This window comes from Pyxicephalus adspersus, chromosome W (assembly GCF_032062135.1).
Source record: "Pyxicephalus adspersus chromosome W, UCB_Pads_2.0, whole genome shotgun sequence".
Classification (NCBI taxonomy): Eukaryota; Metazoa; Chordata; class Amphibia; order Anura; family Pyxicephalidae; genus Pyxicephalus; species Pyxicephalus adspersus.
Genome location: NC_092870.1, coordinates 11,128,909 through 11,152,351, shown reverse-complemented (window position 1 = coordinate 11,152,351; position 23,443 = coordinate 11,128,909). Strand labels below are relative to the sequence as shown.

The following is a 23,443-nucleotide window of genomic DNA, read 5'->3' as shown; positions in this document are numbered from 1 at the left end:
CCAAGCCCCAGTATCTAAAGCTAGCAAAGTACTTTCCTGTATTAAAAGAGGAATAGACTGCAGAGATGGAGACATAATTCTGCCCCTGTACAAAGCATTGGTCAGACCACATCTGGATTATGCAGTCCAGTTTTGGGCCCCAGTTCACAAAAAGGACATTGTGGAATTGGAGGGAGGGTGCAGAGAAAGGCAATAAACTAATACAAGGAATAGGGGAGCTTAGCTATGAGGAGAGATTAGCTGAACTGAATCTATTCTCGCTTGAGAAGAGACGTTTAAGGGGGGATATAACCACCTTGTATAAATATATATAAATGGTCCATATAGAGAACTCTCTTCCCAATTATTCACTTTGAGATCATTACAAAGAACAAGAAGGCACTCTTTGCGTCTGGAGGAAAAGAAGTTTAAGCTCCGGATAAGGAAGGGATTTTTCACAAGGTCGGTGAAAATGTGGAATCGGCTCCTTCAGGAAGCAGTTTCAGCAACTACTATAGATTGCTTTAAGAGAAAAGCTGGATGATTTCTAGAAGCACAGAATATAACTGGGTATTAAGACTTTAAAGTAAAAATAACAGTGAATGTTGATCCAGGGAACATCCGATTGCCTTATGGAATCAGGTAGGATTTTTTTCCCCTGTTGAAGCAAATTGTACCAGGGTTTTTTTTGCCTTTCTCTGGTCCAGCTGTGTATTAGAGGGTTTTATATCTGGGATAACTCTATTTTCCTAGTGGTTGAACTTGATGGACTTATGTCTTTTTTTCAACCTAACCTACTATGTAACTATGCAGGTAGAACAGGCAGCCAAAGTGGAGAAGATGAGACAGAGTATCTTGGAGGGGATCAATCTAAACCGCCAACCTCCTCCGCCACTTCTGCCACCACCACCTTTCATGCCACCCATGATGCCACCCTTTTACCCTGTTCCACTACATCCTAGAACCATGGGTTCCATGCCCCCACCTCCTCCAGGAAGAAACAGAGGTTTTTCAGGTGTGTGTTGTACTTTTTCTTACAATTAGTGTACCAATTGTTGAATTGGTGTGCAAATTTTAGCATCCGGTTAATGTTTTACAATCTATGCAGGTGTTCATCCTATTCCACCACAAGGGGGCAACCTGGAGATAGCTGGTATGATTGTTGGTCAGTGGGCAGGCAGTAAACCTTCCCATGGCCGGGGAACTATTGGAATGCAGGTGATCTCAGTTGGGGGTGCAGGAAAAGGGTAAGTATGATGTTGACAAACATGTAGCAGGCTCGGTGTGAAATAACTTGTTTGCATTTTGCACTGTTATATGCAAGAAATTCTAGTGATTTTGTTGTATTCATGTGTTGCATTTGACTTTAAGTTCTGTTTGTCAGATGATGTATTTATCCTTAGATCACATTGAGAAATTTACTTGGCACATTTAAGACAGAAAATAGGGAGAAATACTGCTTATTTATCCTTAGATCACATAGAGAAATTTACTTGGCATATTTCAGACAGAAGAAAGAAGGGAGAAATACTGCTTGCTGGCATTCAGTTTAGCATTTCTTAATGCCTACTTAGAGTAGTCAGGATATAATGAGGGCAAGCCAGGGTCTTTACGCAGGAAATGGATGTTGAGTTTTCACTTGGCACTTGAAATTTTCCAACATTCATTCTTAATGGAAGAAAAATTGAAACAATTGCTTATTTAGCATTTTGATCACCAGTTTTTAGTAATTGTGGTGCTTTAACCCCCCTAGTGTTCTAATTCTGTCAGTTTTTTGATGCAAAAAGTGATCCTATTTTTTTTGCATAGAAATTTTTGTTTATATTGTGGGCCTGTAATTCTTAGGATTAACTCCAGGGTATGATAATTATATTTATTTATTTTGCGTGGCCGGGACCCGGGTGGTATTTAAAAGCAGATTACTCAGTAATCTGCTTTTAAATTTCCCGCCCAGCCACGCCCCCCGATGGACCGGCGCCCCGACATCACAGCAGGACCATCGGATCGCAGCTGGAGCGTGGGGCAAAGGTAAGGGGGGCTCTTAAAGTTACCCTGAGTGTGACTCGGGATTACTGCTTTTTGCATGTAAAAGCCACCCCGAGTCACACTCGGGATTACCGCTAGGGGGGTTAAAGCTTATAAAAAGATTAGATGTGTCCTGCCACTTACTCCCCCCAATCCATTTTTTGTTATAGCTATCTATGCAAACATAACCTTAATTTCCCAACATTGCTGGCTTGTACAACAGACCCACATTTGTTTTACTGTGTAGATCTACCTTCACAGGAGACGTTGGGCATGTGGTTTGTACTACTGTAGAATTTTTGGCCATGCTCCCTATATGTATGATACAGTCAATGATACATGTGCTGTGTACTATATAACACAGTAGTGTCACAGAGTACGTACCACACATAAGATTTAATGTCTTTTGTTTAATTAAAGGGGGGTTCAAGCTATATTGAGCGGTGTGTGCTGGCAGGTTGGGAGTGTACAATAAAATTGCACCTAAGATTTTTATCTTTGCATTATTTTTTCTGTGTTACATTTTCGATTAATGTAAAATATCTTGATAAAAAGACATTATCTCCTGCAATTTCAAAATGATATTGTGTTTAAAATAGAGCCCATAAAAAATGGAATAATAAATACTACTTTGATAGATATGTCATTTTTTTTATCATCAAAACAACTCGGGACTTTTAAGTAATTTCATACATTTATTGCATTACATTTAACTAAAAAATTTCAACAATGTTTTTAATAATGTGATAACTATATACGCTGATGTTTTTTTACGTTATTTTTTTTAATATAAATCTCAATCTTTCCTGTTGTTTCTCAACACGTTTCGTGGATCCAGTCAACTTCTTCAGGAGTAGATTTACAATTGCATTCAAAACATCGGATCAGCTGTGACTGAACACTACTTAGTAACAAACCATTTTTTAACAATACACTTACATTCAGATATTTCAAATCTGCCTCACGTCTTTTGTAATCCCCTCAACAAGTGGCAGGAAACCAGAAAGAGAGCAAGCGGCAATTGCACAGATTCCAAGCTGGTCAGACAACGGTAGTCATCCAAAAAAATGTGTCAATAAACCTTTATACTGGTTTAAAATAAACATACAATTATTAAAAAGCCATAATTAGTAAAAACCAGTAAAACTCAGAATTGTTTGTTCAAAAAAAGCACCCAACACTGTTCCATTAAAATATCCTCCTAAAATTCAAAAGCTAATACACCACATGTATTCTCAATTAGGTATAGTGTTTTTTGCCAAAAAAAATCCAATACTACTACATATACAACCCCTTGTGCAAATACTTGTGTGGGTGTGTGTGTGTGTGTGTGTGTGTATGTATATATAAGTATAATATATATCAAAAAGTAGAAATGCATAAAAGCATTTATAAATGTGTTCTCATTCATACATCATTATACCTTCAGCCCCCATATACCAGTAGTGTTTATTGGCTAATTGGTAATTTATGGGCTAATTGAGAATACACTTGAGAGAAGTGGTGTATTAGCTTTTGATTTTTAGGAAGATATTTTAATGGTGAATAAACAAACAATTTAGAGTTTTACTGTTGGTGACTATTTGATAATTGTGTGTTTATTTTTAAGGTAAACTGATTATTATAAATATTTTACAATTATTATACAATTTTTTTGGATGACTACCGATGTCTGACCAGGAGTTTCTGACTAGGAGTTTTGATGAAAAAAATTTTGACGTGTTTGTTCTGGGATGTGGCAGGGTTATAATCAATATGTTAGAAACTATCTAAAATACTTTTTGGGATGATAAACTGTGATGGCTATCTGCAAAAGAGCAAAGCTGATTCCCTCTGTCTTTTTGCTAGGCATGGAAGAGATCCTGCTGCTAATAAAACTGCAAAAGCACACAAAAATGTGAGCAAGCAGGTATGAATTATTATACCATAGCTGTGTGCTTAATGTGATCTGTATGTTTTTTTTACAGATAGTGGTTGGGGCACCCAGAAAAGGAAGGCCAGCCCTGTGTTTGAGCACCCTAATATATTTGCAAAGTTATGTGAAGATGTGCAGGTGGCAGACCCAGTGGTGGCAACTCTACATGTTACTGCTACCCCTAACAGCCCGGAGAGCAGCCCATCCAGTAGTGGTGGGGAGGGAAATGCAGGGAGGAAAAGACAATTGGTTGTCATAGGGGATTCTATGATCAGTAGGACTGATGAGAGAGTTTGTCGCATGGACCTCCTAACCGAATGGTTTGCTGTTTCCCTGGTGCCAGGGTTCAGCATGTGGTGAACCAAGTGGACAAATTACTGGGAGGGGCTGGGCATGACCCAGCTGTCTTGGTCCCTGTTGGAACCAATGACAGGATAGATGGAAGATGGGGGATCCTTAAAAATCAGTTTAAAGAACTAGGTTTCAAGATTAAGGAAAGGACCTCCAAGGTTATGTTCTCTGGAATATTCCCTGTGCTATACGCAACACAGGAAAGGCAGCTAAAAACATGGCTTAAGTCCTGATGCAAAAGGAAGGGTTTGGGTTCATAGAGCACTGGGCTGACTTTTCATTGGGGTACAACCTGTATGCCAGAGATGGTTTGCACCTAAACGGAATGGGGTCTGCTGTGCTAGGGAAAAGATTTAGAAGAATGGTGGAGAGATATTTAAACTAGGACAGAGGGGGGTGGGACAGTTAAATAAGGTGGCAGAAAGGTTAGTCAGGGGTCAGCCACTAGTGGAGGGTGGATTGGGGGATACAATGCTGGTAAATGCAGCAATGATTTAAAGAGCCTGTTCACCAATGCTAGAAGTCTATCAAACAAAATAAGGGAGTTGGAAGCCTTAATCAGTGAAGAGCAATATGACTTAGTTGGCATTGCTCAATCCTGGCTTTGTTCTTCGCATCACTGGGCTGTCGATATCCCTGGGTATACTCTCTTTCGTAAAGAAATGAGTCAAACGAAAGGGTGGTGGTGTCTGTCTGTATGTGAGAAGTGATCTGAAAGTGAATGTGAAAGAAAAAATTGCTGATGGAACAAGCGATGAGGTTGAGGCATTATGGGTGGAGCTGAATGTGGGGTTGCACAATACACAATTAATGATTGGAGTCTGCTATAGGCCCCCCAGTGCTAAGGAAGATATAGAGAATCAACTACTAGCACAGATAGAAAAAGCAGCAAAAAGTGGAAGAGTTTTAATCATGGGAGATTTCAACTACCCTGGCATTGACTGGAGAAATGGCACTACAGGAACAGCAAAAGGGAGGAAATTTGTGAATTTAATACAAGATAATTTTATGGTACAGTTTATAGAAGCCCCAACTAAAAATGATACTCTGCTGGACCTAGTTCTTTCTAACAATGCAGAGCTTATAACAAATATGCATATAAAAGAGAATCCGGGTAGCAGTGACCATAATATGATTACATTTAATATAAGCTGTAAACAGGAAGCAAAAACAGAAAAGATAAAAACATTTAATTTTAAGAGAGCAAATTTTCCAATATTAAGGGTGGCTCTCTCTGACGTGGACTGGGAGACAATATTGTCCTCAAAGAACACAGAACAGAAATGGGAATGTTTCAAGTCTGTTCTACACAAGCACACTATAATATGGGTAATACGTTAAAGAGGTTAAAATTAAAACCCATGTGGCTCACAGCTGATGTTAAAAAAAAAAAGCCATAAAGAACAAGAAAAGGACATTCCAAAAATATAAAAATGAAGGATCACCTTCATCGTTTGAAAACTATAAAGAATATAACAAAAGATGTAAAAAGGATATATATTTTTATTTAGCTCTGTGTACACAAAGGAAAATGCCAGAGCTCAAGTACAAATTCATAATAGCAATGTCACTGCCTTAAATGAGCCACAATGGCTCAGAATTGATATGATTAAGAAACCGTTTGGCAAAATTAAGGTTGACAAAGCACCAGGACCCGATGGACTACATTCAAACGTCCTCAAAGAGCTGAGCTCAGTTATTTCAAAACCATTATTTCAAATTTTTAGAGACTCTTTAGACACTGGCAAGGTACCGATGAATTGTGGAAAGGCCAATGTGATTCCTATCTTCAAAAAGGGAGCAAAGTCATTACCAGGTAGCTACAGACTAGTTAGTTTAACGTCCATAGTTGGAAAGGTCTTAGAGAGTTTGATAACCACATAGAGGAGTTTCTGCTAGAAAATAATATTATAGGTGAAAGTCAGCATGGCTTCAAGAAAGACCGAAGTTGTCAAACAAATTTACTCTTTTTATGAAGAAGTAAGTAAAACGGTAGACAGTGGAATAGCAGTTGATATAGTGTACTTGGACTTTGCTAAAGCATTTGACACTGTACCCCACAGACGGTTAATATGCAAGTTAGGGTCAATAGGTTTAGAAAAGTCAATCTGTAAATGGATAGAGAACTAGCTTAAAGAGGTTTAGAAAAGTCAATCTGTAAATGGATAGAGAACTAGCTTAAAGACCGCATCCAGAGAGTTGTAATTAATGATTCATACTCTGAATGGTGTAAGGTTATTAGTGGTGTACCCCAGGGTTCAGTGTTGGGACCTTTACTGTTTAACATTTTTAAAAATGATATAGTTTGTGATTAAAAGTACAATTTCTGTGTTTGCAGATGGCACCAAACTATGTAATGGAATTAAGTCCATACAGGATGTCTATAATCTACAAGCAGACCTGGATGTACTGTTTGATTGGGCAGCCACGTGGCAAATTACATTTAATACAGATAAATTTAAAGTTATGCACTTGGGGGCTAACAACATGCATGCTTCATACTGTCTAGGGAAAATAGATTTGGGGGAGTCAGAGATGGAAAAGGATCTGGGGGTTATGGTAGATCATAGACTTAATAACCGCATGCAATGCCAAGCTGCAATATCTAAAGCTAGTAAAGTACTTTCTTGTAATAAAAGAGGAATAGACTGCAGAGATGGAGACATAATCCTGCCCCTGTACAAAGCATTGGAGTGCAGAGAAGGGCAACTAAACTAATAAAGCTCAGCTATGAGGAGCAATTTGCTGAACTGAATCTATTCTCCCTTGAGCAGAGACGTATAAGAGGGGATATGATCACCCTGTATAAATATATAAACAGTCCATATAGAGAACTCTCTTCCCCATTATTCACTTTGAGATCATGACAAAGAACAAGAGGGCACTCTTTGCGTCTGGAGGAAAAGAAGTTGAAGCTCCGGATAAGGAAGGGATTCTTCACTGTAAGGGCTGTGAAAATGTGAAATTTGCTCCCTCAAGAAGCAGTTTCAGCAAGTTCTATAGACTGCTTTAAGAAAAAACTGGATGGTTTTCTAGAAGCACATAATATAACTGGGTATTAAGGCTTTAAAGTAAAGATAACAGAGACTGTTGATCCAGGGAACATCGGATTGCCTCATAGAATTAGGAAGGATTATTTTTCTCCTGTTGAATCAAATTGTACCAGGGATTTTTTTTGCCTTCCTCTGGACCAACTATGTCTTATGGGGTTTTATATCTGGGATATGTTTATTTCCCTATTGGTTGAACTTGATGGACGTATGTCTTTTTTCAACCTAACCTACTATGTTACTATTTTAACTATTTAAAAGAAGCTCAATAATGGTTACAAAGACAAAGTAAAATGATACTTACGCAAAGAGTCTGTCTTCTTTATATTGTACCCTGGCTGGGCTCCATAGGAAGAGAGAGAGATTGGGGTCTGTTGTCCCTTTTATTATAGCCAGGACCCCTATCACATTCAGCCACACCTATGCATCCACTCCCTACTCGGGTGTCCTCTCCCAACCCCACTTCCGGAAATTCACTGTTCATGTGTGCCTGCAGGTGTTCTCCAGTAGATGTCACTGTCGCACTGGGTGAAAGTCCTTTGACTCAGCTGATCAGCTAGTCCAGGCTCCTTTGGGTATCATCCGATAGCAATGATGTTTATACACCTGTCAGGATATTTGGAGAAGTCCTTGATAGATTTTTCAGTGTACAACCCCCATACGAAACAATGGTATGGGGTTGTATTCCTGTTCAAGGAGATGTTATCTTCCCTTCTGGTTGCTTGGCTCCAAGGCATTTCAAAGTCAACCCCCATCAAGATTTACCAATAGCCAGTTTGAAATCATCATCTCCAGAAAGGATTGTGTAAAAGTGTTGATTTTATACCATTCATGTTGTGCACTCCAACAGCTGTTTTTTTTTTTTTTTCAATTCCTAAATAGTTTATTTTGACGAAGTAGTTGCCAAGTCTTTTAGTTTTACTTTCAAGGTATCCTCTATCCCTTGCACCTAAAGCTTTACATTCCCTGTTCTTTCTTTATTGAGTCTAATTCGGTCCTTTTATTTATGGAGACTCGGTACCACGTGCTACTAGGGTAGTTCTGCATGCAAATGCAAACAGTTCAAGAATGCCTGCTCCTCCAGACTTCTTTCCAGCCCTCATGGTATTTTGATATTTGCATAATGCCTCCTAAGGCAGGACTGAGTGGAAAGTAGAAAAGCACAGAGCCAGATGACATCGCTGGGTCTAAAATTAGGTCAGCATTAGAAAATAGCATTAGAAAATAGAAATGTTTTATTTATAAATGGCATTAGCATGTTCAAGAGGGGTTAATTATGGAACAAGGAAAGACCAAAATATAGAAGAATTGAACCTTAGCTTGAAAAAAAAACATTGAAAGATAAGTTCTTGTTTTTTCTCCCCCCAGGGGTCAGCAGACAGCCGCAGCCCCACTCAAGTCAAAGGGACCAACGGAAACACTGTTAGAGAGGAAGAGTCCAGCTCACAATCTATAGCATGTGCCTTATCCAGGGATTGCAGTGACCCTTGCAGCAATGGCAATGCCTCTGACTTTACCAGAATAAGTAGTGAAGGCGGGGACAACTGCCGCAATGACAAACTGGGTCCAACCGCCGAGTGAGCACTGCAGGGACATACAGGGCAAGCGCTGGAGAAGGAGAGTGCTTGAGCGAGGTACAGCACCCCCGCCCCCTTCCCTAAAAAAAAAAACAAAGAAAACATAAACTCAACATATTGCATTGTGTATTTTCATTGCAATGAATTGAATTGAATCTAATCATGAAAATCAAATTTAATGTGATCCCTTACTTGACACAAGCTGCTGGTTTTGTATCTCTTCAATTACATATTGTCATAGTGCAGAGTGAATGGAAGTGCATTCTAATGGTATTTGTATTACAGAATAAATATGGCCTTGTACAAAAGGAGATTTCTTTCAAGGTAAGGTCAAGCCTGTGTCATGCTGGGTCATGTCAATTGATAAAGTAAACCACCTCCATTTGCTTCATAAAACCTTTTATTGTGATGCTGCTCCTAAGATGCACCTTGTAATTGATTTCAACCACAGAAGGCCAAAAGCAACCATAATCGGTTTAATTGTATTTTACTTTGTCCATTTTTTTAAATCACTGTAAAATGAACAGGACACTGTTTTTATGTCTGTCCAATTTCACTTCTTACCATATAACCCCTTAGGATGCTTGTAGAATATTTAAACCATTCGTTTTAATACGTTCTGACATTTTGGATTTTATATAATACAGTAGAAGACAGCCCATGCTATTAGCAAATTAGATTACCCATTGCAGTAGTGGTGAGCACTACACATTGCTTTATGCCAAAGAGGTGACGCCCCTGTTGCCTGCAGTGTAATGTGAATGATTGTATGTGCATAATGTGTTATCTGCTGGCATGTAACCACAGATGGGATACGTGTAGAGTACTCATTTAGGACTTGTGTGACAGAACTCACTGTGTATATTGTAAATATGCATATGTTTCTTTACAGACTTTATGTACAGAAAGAGGCAAAGAGAGATCTATTTATGTAATCTATAAAATTATATTTAGGTATAAGCCTCCTTTGCGTCCTGAGCAGAACCAGTATTCCTTGAGAATGCTGCCACTGCTGGGGGTAGGTTTGTGGTGAATCAGAATTGTACTCCGGACGTGTAACTCAAATGAACAAGAGAGGGCAAACTTGGCTCCTGTATCCAGTGCTCCCACTTGAAAACGTCACTTGATGCCCAACTCTCTAAAAGTTAACAGAAATGAGAAACCGTTTTTGTTTATGGTATTTTTGAGAAAAAGGTTTTGCTCAGCACCTGCACTTCAGCACTCCTTTTTTATTGTTTGCCAATGCTAGTAAATCATAGAAACCCAGTTATGGAACATAATAGAGCACCCCTTCTACATCACATTTGTTTTCATTGAAGACATTTTAGCTCATAAAAATCGATAGTCGCTGATATTAAAACATTTTTTTGTTGGCATAATCTTGGCTGATTGCTTTCTCAACCGAACTGTAGGGTATAGTCACACTTGCTAGATTTATCCCCTAGGTGTCCAGCTGCTGCTTCGTTCATTTTGTTTAAATTTGGTATTGTTGCTTTTATTGCAATAACAGAAGTTAAGATAATCAACTGATGAATCATTATTTCAAGAAAATTTCTAGACTGAATGCTTGTCCCTTGCTTTGCATGTTGCATGAACAACATTGAAACTTGTACTTTCAAAATGTACCTAAATGTGCTTTAAAAACGCATAAACACATGAGGTAACCGCGTAATTAATGCATGCTACTACTTGGACTTAGCAGTGGAAGGGCCCTTTATATTATAGGTACAATATCTTTCGTTTAACGTCCTGGGCGGTTCATTTCTGTCCGGATTTATATATCTAAAAGCGGTACATTTTCTTCATGAAAATTTATTTTACAGTGTAGGCCTATAATTCTTAGGCATAACTCACTGAAATATGTCCAATATGTCATAAATTTAATAATAAACTTTAAATAAAAAAACACAAAAATCTGTTAAAACAAGGGTGCATAAATTATTCAAAAATACTGAAACCTGTAATATAACTGTACAGTAGCGCATATATATATATATATATATATATATATATATATATTTTGTAACAGCTGGCCAAATAAATCACAGGGTTTCGTCCAGGATGACAAGTACATTTGCCCCAGATACAGGTTATGCAGAGTATTGTTCCGTTTAGTCAGTTTTCCTTTTAACCTGAAGGTGGGGTTAAAGTACCAAGCTTAATGACCATGAGCTTCTTGGCCAGGTGGGGGAGTTAAAAAGGCCTGGGTATGCTCAGGTGTAATTGTCTCACCTTAAATGCATCCTGGAAATTAGGCTGAGGATATAAACTCCCAGCCTGCTTATTCCTGTGTCTCTGGCCCTGATTTAATAAAGTTATCCAAGGCTGGAGAGAATACACTTTCACCAGTGCAGCTGGGTTATCCAGCAAACCTGTAATGGATCTGGTCCAGAATTGACATTTGCTAACAAATAAGTAATGACTTTTAGGAAATCCAGTGTTACTTTTTTATGTTACATTCTACTCATTCACAAACTTCATTTATAGTTACATTTGTTGCACTTCTTGTTTTCATACTTTTTCTTTTGGTTGCAACACTGCAAACTCATTTCTATCAAGCTGGATATATAATAAGTGGCACTTTCAAATATGTCATCACACAATAGTATGAGTGTAAAAAAATATGTGAACAAACATTTGTGACCTGATTAAAACTTCATTCTAGTTTGACTTTATAGAAATCAAATATTTTAGTAAAGGATTATAGTCAAACATGTTGTAATACATGTATTAAGGAACGTTTAGTGATTTTACTTGTGTGTGTGTCAAAATATATTTATATGTATAGAAATACATATGCATTTTCATTATTACTATTTTAACTGGATTGGTTTGTGGCGGGTCCAATTCCAAGAAAAGAAAAGGAAAAAGCAAGTTAAACAACACCCTTAAATATGCTCAAATTTAAGCGCACAGGTGATAGAAATTCACTGCAATTAGCACTTGTGCAGTCTGTCAAAATTGTCTGTTTTTTTTTTACAATTGGATATATATATATATATATATATATATATATGTGTGTGTGTATTTTTAGATACCAGGTACTAGAGAGTAGAGATATTTGCTTAGATTAGATTCCTATCCTGTGGGAAGTAGCAGGTGGAAGACTCTCACCTGGGAGATAACTGATGAGGAAGCACTAAGGGTGGAGATATAACATAGAGCCAGGAGCTCAGTCAGTGGATGTGATGTGCTAGAGACACAGAGAGGTGCTCTGTGTGAGTGACTGTGCTGGAGACACAGACAGGTGGTCTGTGTGAGTGACTGTGCTGGAGACACAGAACGCTCCTCCGATCAGGCATCGTAAGCGTTTAGATAGGCGCCTATGTAGAGGAGCTGAACTCAGTTAACTCTTGCCCAACAGGAAAGAAATAAGTCATTTTAAAATATGCTTTTTTCTTAGCGCATATAGATGTTTTAAACATTTGATCAGCACAAACATTTTTTTTTAGGGCTAAGGGTAATATGTGTGCCATTAGAAAGAATGCTTTTTAAGGGGATCAGTGACTTTTAACCTCCCTAGCGGTAACCCCGAGAGTGACTCTGGGTAGAAAAAAGTTGCTACAAGTGGTAACCCTGAGTCACTCTCGGTGTTGGAACACCTAGGGAAGGTTAGTAAATAGAGCGCTTACCTGATCCGCCGAGGTCCAGCGCCCCGATCCTTGTCTTCTTTCTTCTTCCTGCTTCTGCATCCAATGAGTCACCGGGGGAGTTCCCGGTGACGTCGGCGTGTGTGTAGGTCCCGGCCGGGCGGGGCAGGAAATTCAAAATCCATTTGTATTGCATTCAATACAAAATAACCATTGAATGCACTATATTGGATTTTTATTTGTAAAAGCAGTACATTGTTTTCAAGAACATTTATTTTACAGTATATATAATAGTATGAGTATAATATGTATTTTTTTTTTTTAATATATAGATTTTTTAATTTATTCAATTTATTGTTTTTAAATGATTGTGTGTTTCAAACTTTATTCTACTCATACTATTATATTATACTGTAAAATAAATTTTCATGAAAAACAATGTACCGCTTTTAGACATATAAAACCGGAAAGAAATGAACTGCTAGGGAGGTTAATGCAAGCTCCCCAGTGTAAAACTGCCAGTGATGCGTGGCTCCAGCAGCGAGATCATTTCTGTTACTAACTTCCGCGCTGAAATTTAGTTGGTGAATTGACCGAAGGCTTCCGATTTTGGATCGCGAATACCAATGCGCGAGTGAGCCTCTGATTTTGCTTGGTGAATCAGGGCCATGGTGTTAGCCTTGTTTCAATTTTCTTATCTTGACCTGTATACTAGATAACTTATCCCCACTAGAGATGAGCGAATCGAAGCTGATGAAGTGGAATTCCAATCTGAATTTCAGGAAAAATTTGAAGCGCAGCGAATGCGAATTTCCTCGCGCTTCGTGGTAACGATCCGCAGTTTTTCCTAAAATGGCGACTACACGTGTTTTCCTAAAATGGCGACTACACATGGGGCAAGAAACTCTGGGAAGGCGGGATGACCCATAATGGCATGCATTCAGCCAATCAGCAGCCAGCAGGCCCTGTGATGTTACAGCCCTATAAATAGCCTCAGCCATCTTGGATTAGGACATTTTACAGTGTTCTGAGTGCAGGGAGAGACGTCTGCAGGCGCTACGGAGAGTGATAGCAAAAACCTCATTGTGAGAAAAAAAACTGAACAAACGATTTAAAAGTGCAGGGAAAAGATAGGGAGGAATCATTTCACAGCATCTTAGTGCAGGGAGAGACGTCAGAAGACACTAGGGACAGTGCTAGAAAAGCGATTTACAAATGCAGGGAAAGATTATTTGGGGATCCAAATAGCCATTATACAGCTCTGTCATTCCAGCAATTTGTTCTTGTTATTGGGGTGCAAGTGCTATGTTGAAAAGCCTTTAGTGGCTTATATCTGTGGAAAAAGAAAAATATATACGCATTTCTAGGGTGCCAATGTTGGCACCACGGCCCTGCGTCAACATATGCAGCATCACCTTAAAGTGGCCTGGGAGAACCGTGGCTCCGATGTGGTGGTCCAGCCTGCCGCAGAAACCGCTGCATCACCCAGTGGCAGTCAAGGCTCCACCACCTCAGCCGAAGGGAGCTGTATGTCATTTCCATCTTCTGCTAGTCCAGATGCTACTGCTTCTCCTCCTCCTTCTCCTCATCAGTCATTCCGTCAGCAATCGATCACCAAAGCGATTGCCAAGAGACAACAGTATGCGTGCACTCATCCAACGACACAGAAGCTGAATGTGCTCCTGTCCAAGTTGCTGGTGCTGCAGTCCCTCCCTTTCCAAGTGGTGGACTCTGCACCTTTCAGAGAACTGATGGCTTGTGTGGAGCCGAGGTGGAGAGTCCCAAGTCGTCATTTCTTTGCGAAAAAGGCAGTACCAGCTTTGCACAAATATGTAGAACAGAAGGTGGGCCAGTCCTTGAGCCTGTCGCTGTTTGCCAAAGTGCACGGCAGCGCCGACGTGCGGAGCTGTAACTACAGTCAGTGACAATACATGTCCTTTTATGGCCCACTGGTTGAATGTGGTTCCTGCAGAGCCACACCAGCAACCTGGCCAGGTGACACCGTTTCCCCCTCCGCGTTCTCACGCCACTGGACCTGCGACAACGTCCGCCTCTGCCTCCTCATCCTCCACCGTGTCGTCAGCCACCACTGCAGGGACAATGCACAGTGCCCCTCCAGCATACCACATGTGCAGGGCACGGCGGTGTCCCGCTGTTCTGCACCTGGTTTGCCTGGGCGAACGGAGTCACACGGGAGGAACTGCTCTGTGTGATTCATAAAGAAATCGAATCCTGGCTTTCTCCGCTACAACTCAAAATTAGAACCATGGTGACCGACAATGGGAAGAACATTGTGTCGGCACTGCGTCAAGGAAGGCTGAGCCATGTGCCCTGCATGGCACACATGTTCAATCTGGTTGTCGAGTGGTTCCTGAAGTCTTCCACCCATCTGCAAGACATCTTAAAATGGCCAGGAAACTTTGCATGCACTTCAGCCACTCGTACACGACAAAGCACACCCTCCTTTAGCGGCAGAACGACATCCCCCAACATAGGCTGATATGCGACGTTTCCACCCGTTGGAATTCCACCCTCCATATGTTGGACCGAGTATACAAACGGAGAAAGGCCATCAACGATTTCTTGATGATCCAAGTGGATACGAGTACTCCCATGTGTAACTTCGATGTCAGCCAGTGGCAGCTCATGCGTGACACCTGCTCAGGCCCTCTGAGGAGGCCACGTTATTTGTCAGTCGCCAGGACTACGGGATGAACAACATCATTCCACTACTTCATGTCCTGGAACAGATGCTGGTAAATCTGGCTGGTCAGGGGACTGGGGACGCAGCGCCTGGATCTCACGGCCACATGAGCCCTGTGGGTGCTGAACTGGAGGAGGAGGAGAAGGACGACATTAGAGAACAGGCAATGTATAGCGAAATGGGTGGTTTTTCTACTCAGGTGATAGAAGAGGAGGAGCAGGCGCAGCCAGAGGAGCAAGAGGGAGATGAGGAAGATGAGGCAGAGGACCCAGACACACCGTGGCAGTGTGAAGTGGAGATGGAGGCAGGGAGTCCCTCCGAGTCACTTGCACAAATGGCCCGCTGCATGCTCACTTGCTTGCGTAGTGACAGCCGAATTGTCACCATTCGGCAAAGGGATGACTTCTGGCTCACCACCTTGTTGGACCCTCGCTACAGGTCCAAAATGGGGGCCTTTTTTACACCCGCTGAGAAGGGGACAAACTGAACTACTACAGAGACATCCTATGTAGTCAGTTGGCTGCTGCGTATCTGCGCCATCGTCCATCCTCTCACAGGTCTGACCGGGGGGGCCCTCTGCACTCACGTTCCACTGGCATGGCTGCTGGGGAGGGGTGTGTTGGCAGGAGCAGTACCAGCTCCATCAGCAGCAGCCTGAGTCTAGAGTCGCTGATGAGCAGCTTTCTTCACCTACATAGTGAAGAAACTACTGACCAGCAGCTAGACATAGAGCAGAACCTGAACCAGCAGCTGGTGGCATACTTTGAGTGCACCCTGCCAGCCGTCATTGAAGACCTGCTGGACTTACTGGGCAGCCAAACTGGATTTGTGGCCGCAACTGGCCGAGTTTGCCCTGGAAAAGCTGTCCTGCCCGGCCAGTAGTGTGGCATCAGAGCGGGTGTTTAGTGCAGAGGGGGCCATAGTTAACCCAAGAAGAACTCGCCTGTCCACCCAAAATATAAAAAGACTGACCTTTGTCAAGATGAATCAGGCGTGGATCTGCCAGGATTTTCACCCACCAATGCATCTGATTAGATGGTCCAATGCCGCCTCACCCAAACCTTGACAAAAGACACCGGCTTCTTCTAGCTACCTGCCTCAGCTACTACTCTGATGCTGCCACCGTCCTGATGTCACCTTGCCACTCTGTGGTATCCTCCTGATGCTGCTGCTGCCGCCACCTCCACACTGTCATTGTGCCACTCTGTAGCCTCCTGATGCTGTCTCCAACTCCAGACTCTGTCATTGTGCCACTCTGTGGCCTCCTGATGCTGCCGCCGCCTCCACGCTATGTCATTGTGTCGCTCTGTGGCCTCCTGATGCTGCTGCCACCTCCACACTCGGTCATTGTGCCACTCTGTGGCCTCCTGATGCTGTCGCCAACTCCACACTCTGTCATTGTGTCACTCTGTGGCCTCCTGATGCTGCTGCCACCTCCACACTATGTCGTTTTGCCACTCTGTGGCCTCCTGATACTGTCGCCACCTCCACACTTTGTCATTGTGCCGCTCTGTGGGCTCCGCCTGATGCTGCTGCTGCCGCCACCTCCACAATCTGTCTTTGTGCCACTCTGTAGCCTCCTGATGCTGTCGCCAACTCCAGACTCTGTCATTGTGCCACTCTGGCCTACTCATGCTGCTGCCACCTCCACATTCGGTCATTGTGCCACTCTGTGGTCTCCTCATGCTGCTTCCACCTCACCACTATGTCATTGTGCCACTTTGTGGACTTCTTAAGTTGTTCTCCCACCCTCCCCACTCCATGACTGGGCCAATATTTTGCCTTTTTGGCCTGGATGACATCACTATTTATTTGACCCTTCTTCTGATCTGTCAGAAGGAAGGAAAAAAGGGACGCACAACGGATCCTGTCTGTGTAGCAGCTGTAAGGCCTGCATGGTCCGATCAGAATTGGCTTATGATTTGGTAGCCAAAAGCAGGAGTGGGTACAAAACACAGAAGACATGCAAATATTCCATTCACGTGTCATCTCTGTTTTGGATCCACTCCTGTTTTTTTTGGCATTAGCAGTACTGATGGATTATTGAGCAAATGCTGACTATAAGCGGTTAATAGAATAGGTTCTGTAGACATCTATGTGGAATCAGCTGACGAGGATGTAAAAGGAGTGCGCTTCTTCTTGACACTAACATGGATCTGTAAGGCTGAGTTCATACTTGAGTCAGTTTGGGCCCGTGACTGCCCAAATAAGTGAAGTGTGCAGTGATTCTAATAGCGACGCCTGTCATCTGCATGTCATACTGACTCACAGTATTATTTCACTACCACAGCAGACTCCCTATGCGTGTTACTGCAAGGCACAGTGTTCTACACCACTATCAAGGCTCTCTGCAGGCCGGAAATAGACGCGATTCACCGCGAATAAATTCGGAACGAAGCAAATCCTTTTGAGAAATTTGCTCATCTCTAATCCTCACCAAGCAGTCAATCCAGCTTGAACAGTGAGTGTCCCTTGATATATACTATAGTTATTATGTTTTTGAAACCATATTCCTAGCTTCTACTAAGACTTTATTATTACAAATACTTTCTTTTAATATTATCACAATAATCCTTGTATACAGAGTCATTTATTGTATATGTAACATATTCAGTTATGGCAACTATTTATATTTTCATAGCTACCATCTTACCCTCCATATCCCCTGAGGAAGCCCCAAAATGGGCGAAACGCGTCGGGTGGGAGATATATTATACATAATTACACTTATTAAATATACCAATTTATCAGTGTACCATCAAGCTTGATTCATTGTATGATAAATAATTGTGAACTATACCTATTTTGTATTGTGTTTAATTTAAGTTAAACATTAAGTTTTTTTTTTTTAATATTGCATTATCGGCTATTATTACATGCCCTTCAAAAAACCTTTTTTGTTTCTCCTTTTCTTTCATTTGATGTTGAAAAAAGAATTTGGAGATTTTTGGGTACCTATATACAAAACATCCTGTAACTCCTCCTACCTTCTATTCCCTCCCAAAGGTTCACAAAAGCATCCAAAACCTATCCGACATATCATATCAGGGTTCAGAGTTTCTTAAAATGCTAGCGAATTAGTAGATACTTACCTAAGACCAATATTGGAAACCATACCATCCTACCTCAAAGACACTATCGAGCTGTTAAAATTTACATCCAACTTACTTGTTCCTACCAACACCCTTCTAGTTACAATTGATGTAGAAGCTTTATATTGCAGCATACCACACCAAAAAGGAGTGGAAGTCATTTATCAACAACCTAATAACTTCTATCCCCAAAATACAATATTTAACACCTTTATTCTAACTATTACGATACATCCTCACTAAAAACGTTGTTACCTTCAAAGAACAACACTATCTCCAAATCCAAGGTGTTGCGATGGGGGAGAGATGTGTAAATCATCATATGCAAATATATACCTAGGCAACTGGGAAAAATATTTATTTTCCAAACCAGAATTCGAAAAACACAAGAAATACATACTAGTCTGGAAAAGATTAATCAAAGACGTCCCCATTCTGTGGACTGGTTCGGAACCTGCATTACAAGAATTCTTTGGAGAACTGCAAGATTATCCATACAACCTTACGTTCACGTTGAATTACAACTATCAACGTATACCGTTCCTTGACACATATTTACATTACCCAACAAAACCAAATTAACACCACATTATACCATAAAGAAAAGGCTGGTAACACTTTACTACACGCGAAAAGTGTTCATCCATATTCCTTAATAAAGAGCATTCCTTTTGGGTAATATCTAAGGCTACAAAGAAACTGTACAAACCAAGGAGACTTTGGGACAGAAGCAAAAGCACTTAGAGAAAGTCTGATACTTGGAGGATACAGTAAAAACCTTTTGAAAAAGGCTTAGCAAAAACCCAAGAACCTTGATCGTCAGAACCTCTTACAACAAAAGAAACACCTAAAAACAGAAGAACAATCAAGAATTATCACTACATACAACAGGCAACACCAAGCAATCATCAAGATTATCAAAACACATTGGCAAATCCTTACAGGAGACCCAAAAATCTCCAAATTCCTTTTTCAACATCCTCAATTGACCTTTAGAAAAGCCTTATCCCTAAAAGATGGACTGGTTTCTAGTCACTATGTAGGCTATCAAAACAATCAATCCACTACCAGATCTAAAAACCCTAAAGCAGTATTTAAATGTGGAAAATGCACACAGTGCAAATGGATCAAAGAACAACAGGTTATTCAACTTCTGAACAAACAAATCCATAAATTACATCAACATATCAACTGCTCAACTACCAGTGCTATTTACATAATTACATGCAAATGTGGACGTTTCTACATAAGCAAAACCAAAAGAACATTACACTCTATTGAATCAGGCACAATCGTAACACCTATTAGCTACCACGTCGGAATAAAACACAATTTAGATAGCATTTTCTGCATTCGAAAAAAATTCCTCTCAACTCTAGAGGAGGAAATATTGATAAAACCCTTCTTCAACATGAAGCCAGATATTTCTTCAATCTCAACGCAACTACTTCCCCCGGTTTAAATTATGTTTTATCCTTTAAACCCTTTTTATAATAGTATAATACCTTAAAAAGTCAGATATCTAGAATGATACAAAACTCATGAAAAACAACCAAACTTCCCCACACAGTCTCCCTTTTTTTCTTCCTCTGCTTCTTTCCTTACCTTACATTTAAAAAAATATTTTTTATAAAACTGTATTGTAGCTTGGTATTACTGTAACATTTGTTGCCCCTTTATCTTGTTACACATTGAAAATACTTGGTAACATATATAACGATATATCATCGCACTGTATCGTATATTGTACAAGATAATACTTTATGATCATATTTAAAACACAGCGTGACCAACATTACATTAAATTGCTATAACCTTACTCTATTTATATTGTTATAAATATATCACATTAAACAAAAAGAATGCAAATACATTTGATGATACACACATATATACGTTCATTGCAAACTCCGTATAACCGTGAATGTCAATAACTACTATTAATTTCAAATTAATTTGTATCAATTATTGAACTCTTTTGTATGTATTACTATTACTTACCTAAATGCATACATGTTTAAAAAAAAAACATGGTAAAATATGTATTTGTTATGGAACATGGTTTTCAGTTTCAAGCAGCTTATAGAATGATGATTAATCCATTTATTATCAACTGCTTATCCCACTGTTTTCTTATAATAACTTTTACAGTACTTACATTAGTCATCCTGTTCAAACTATTACACCTATCATGTTTCATTTTTGTCCTTTTGTATACTTCTCCCTTCTGCTCCCTACGAGGGATGGGAGACGATCCTCCTAACCTAGGAGGAGAACCTCTAGTATGATGGTGCACATTGGTACAAGTGACCATCAATACCCACCCCTCGTTTGGGCACGTTAGGCTCCCCGCTATGCGGCAGGTGAGGACGCGGACGAGGATATTCATATTCCTTTCAACTACGCCCATGGGAGGATCAGGAACATAGATTTGTCCCAAATAACCTCCCAGGCCATTCTATTCTGCGCCTGCGCATCACAAACAAAACAACACATCCTGGTCGAGGCAGAAGTACCAGCCCAATCCCCGACCTCAAACCCTCAACTGCACATGCGTGGGAGAACAACACACGTGCAGTAACAACTATGGAAATCAGCTTTAACTCTGTATAAAAGCATTCCGCCCACAGCATACTGTTATCTGCTGGCCGAATGCGGACGCTCTGTTTCTCTCTTTCTTAAAAACACACTGCAAGTAAGTAATGATCTCCTTTTTAAAAAGCATACCAACATCATAGTTTATGTATTTGGTTTCTCACCGAAGTGTCCTGTTACCTTTGACAGCTCCCTCCTCCGATCGATTTCCCTTCTACTTAATATCACTTGAACTCTCTAAATGTGAGTATATAATATATCTTACTCATTGCCCCTGATTCATCAATAAAATCCGCGATCGCTGGAAGCGCGAACGTACGCGCGACCAGCGAGCGCGGTTTACTGCGGTCCGGAGTCGAGGGCGCTCGTACACGCGCCTCATCACTGACAGCCGGATTCCTGCCTTCATAATAATGAGCAATAGGGGGCGCGAATCTGCCAATTAAGGCGATTAGATTTCAGCTGCGCATATGTGTGCCATTAGAAAGAATGATTTTTTAGGGGAACAGTGACTTTTAATGCAAGCTCGCCAGTGAAAAGCTGCCGGAGATGCGCGGCTCCGTGCGCGAGCATTTTCAGTTGCTGAATAGCGCGATCGCGTACGATTTCGGATCGTGAATACGAATGCGCGACCGATAATCCGATTCTGCTTGATGAATCAGGGGCATTACCTCCATCTATTGAAGCACATAGTAAATACCGCCTTCTTTCTTTTAAATCTCAATCTACAGTACCTCTGTTGTACCACCTGGATAGAACTCATCCCCAATTTTCATTTCTATTGTTGGACTTTCTAAGCATTCTAAGCAATTCTCAGCCTAATAGAGCTAATATATAGGAAACTAACAAAACATATATTTGAATCAGAACTAATTAGGACTCTCTGACACATTTTTTCCAGAGAAAGCCTAATTAAACCCAAGACAACTTTTTACCCCCTGGTTCCTTCCCCTTTCTCCCTCCATGGGCATTTTCTTCTTCCCCTTAATTGAATGTAAGTTGTAATGTTTCATTACCTTTTTATTTTTGTATTGTCTAATCAATCATAATAAACCCTGAAACACTTCTAAACATCAACACCTCTTTCTTATTAGAATATAGTCACCATAATAAGCACCTAAGTACTTACAACACCAAAAATACATTTTTGGCATCTACACAACGTTTCAGACTACAGGGAATCTAACTGTAAGTACCTATAATTGACACTTAGTTTATTGGTAAGTATTTCAGTTTATTATTTGCTTTATTAAGAAGTGAAAACCATTTTCCAAAATCTCCCTCATTGTATTTCATGCATAATATTAACGATCTGTATATGTTTTTATGACTGCCATATTACTAATGTCTTACCAAAAAGATTGAAACTGCAATCTAAAACAACCTCATCTTGTTTGTTTTGCACATAATAATGTTTATTATACAATATATAAGGTATGTATACCTTTTTGACACTTTAGTTTAGTTCTGTTATACAAATACTTTGCATTCACTGTATATTTTCTTTGCAATTTAGTTCTGTTATCCAAGTCTCTGCCCTCCCCTGTGGAAGCCAATAAGGCGAAATGCGTCGGTAGCGAGACATGCTATTTATTTGGATAGCATTGGATAGCCCCTATGTAATCCTATGATGGATTCTTTACTCGGTAGAAATATCATACAATCAGTCTGTAATTTCTGATAAAAGTGACGAGTAAATTGTATTTGATTATGCCAAAAAAGCCTCTCTTCTTACTTTTCCTTTTGATCGCTTTAACCACATATGACAGAGATTGCCTCCATAAGTCTGGAATTGTCACGGATAGCAGGGAGGGGAGGGAAACAGAAAGGTAAATACAAGGGACTAGGCCTCCAATGGCTAGGGAATGGTCACCCCTTACAGACACCCTAACCTAGCCCCAACTCCTAACAGTATGAATATCCCCTGATGGTGGGAATACTCATACACTGGAACCTAGGCCCTAGTAGCCCTGCATAGCCCTAGGAGTAGTGACTGGGCTTGAGACTACTGGTTCCTTCCCTGATGAAAGAACCAGTGTCTCCCTGAGGCCTAGTAACAACCAAAGAACTACAAAACACCAAAAGTAGTTCAACTTATCTTAATAGCAAATAGAGAAGCAGGAACTCTGGAGAGGACAACACACCAGCTCTTCACATCCCAGAAGTGAATATCAACCACATGGCATGAACTGTGAGGCCAGACTAAATGGAGGAGTTTCCTCTTCAGGAATGCCTGAAGTCTCAGTACCAGAAAATGTGCCAAATTGCGGATGGAACCCATATGCCCCAAAAAACGGCGACTTATCAGTGGACTTTTGCCTACGGTTATTTATGGCAAACTCAGCCAAAGACAAAAATGAAGACCACTTCATTTTTATTTGAGACAAAACATCTCAAATAAGTCTCCGGATTCTGCTTAGTGCGTTCCCTCTGTCCGTTCAACTGAGGATGAAAGGCCGAAGAGAAGGACAATTGTACCCCCAGATGAGTACAGAACGCCTTCCAGAATCTGGAAACAAACTGAGTCTCCCTATCAGACACCACCTCCGAGGGAATACCGTGTAG

General features: G+C 40.6%; 1 protein-coding gene across 8 annotated transcripts in view; it reads left to right on the top strand.

Moving 5' to 3' along the window:
- The window catches only part of LOC140342820 (constitutive coactivator of PPAR-gamma-like protein 2), a 107,533-nt gene that overhangs the window by 64,889 nt on the left and 19,201 nt on the right, over window positions 1-23,443 (top strand). For 2 of the 8 annotated variants that reach the window (XM_072429175.1, XM_072429173.1), the window contains 4 exons: window positions 793-994; window positions 1,088-1,226; window positions 3,853-3,913; window positions 8,689-9,177. In XM_072429175.1, the coding sequence (XP_072285276.1) occupies window positions 793-994; window positions 1,088-1,226; window positions 3,853-3,913; window positions 8,689-8,901 (615 nt within the window). In that variant the 3' untranslated portion in view covers window positions 8,902-9,177. Of the gene's footprint in view, window positions 1-792; window positions 995-1,087; window positions 1,227-3,852; window positions 3,914-8,688; window positions 9,178-17,481; window positions 21,345-23,443 lie in introns of those variants that run through there. The other 6 variants (XR_011923163.1, XR_011923164.1, XM_072429174.1 and 3 more) reach the window with 6 other exon arrangements.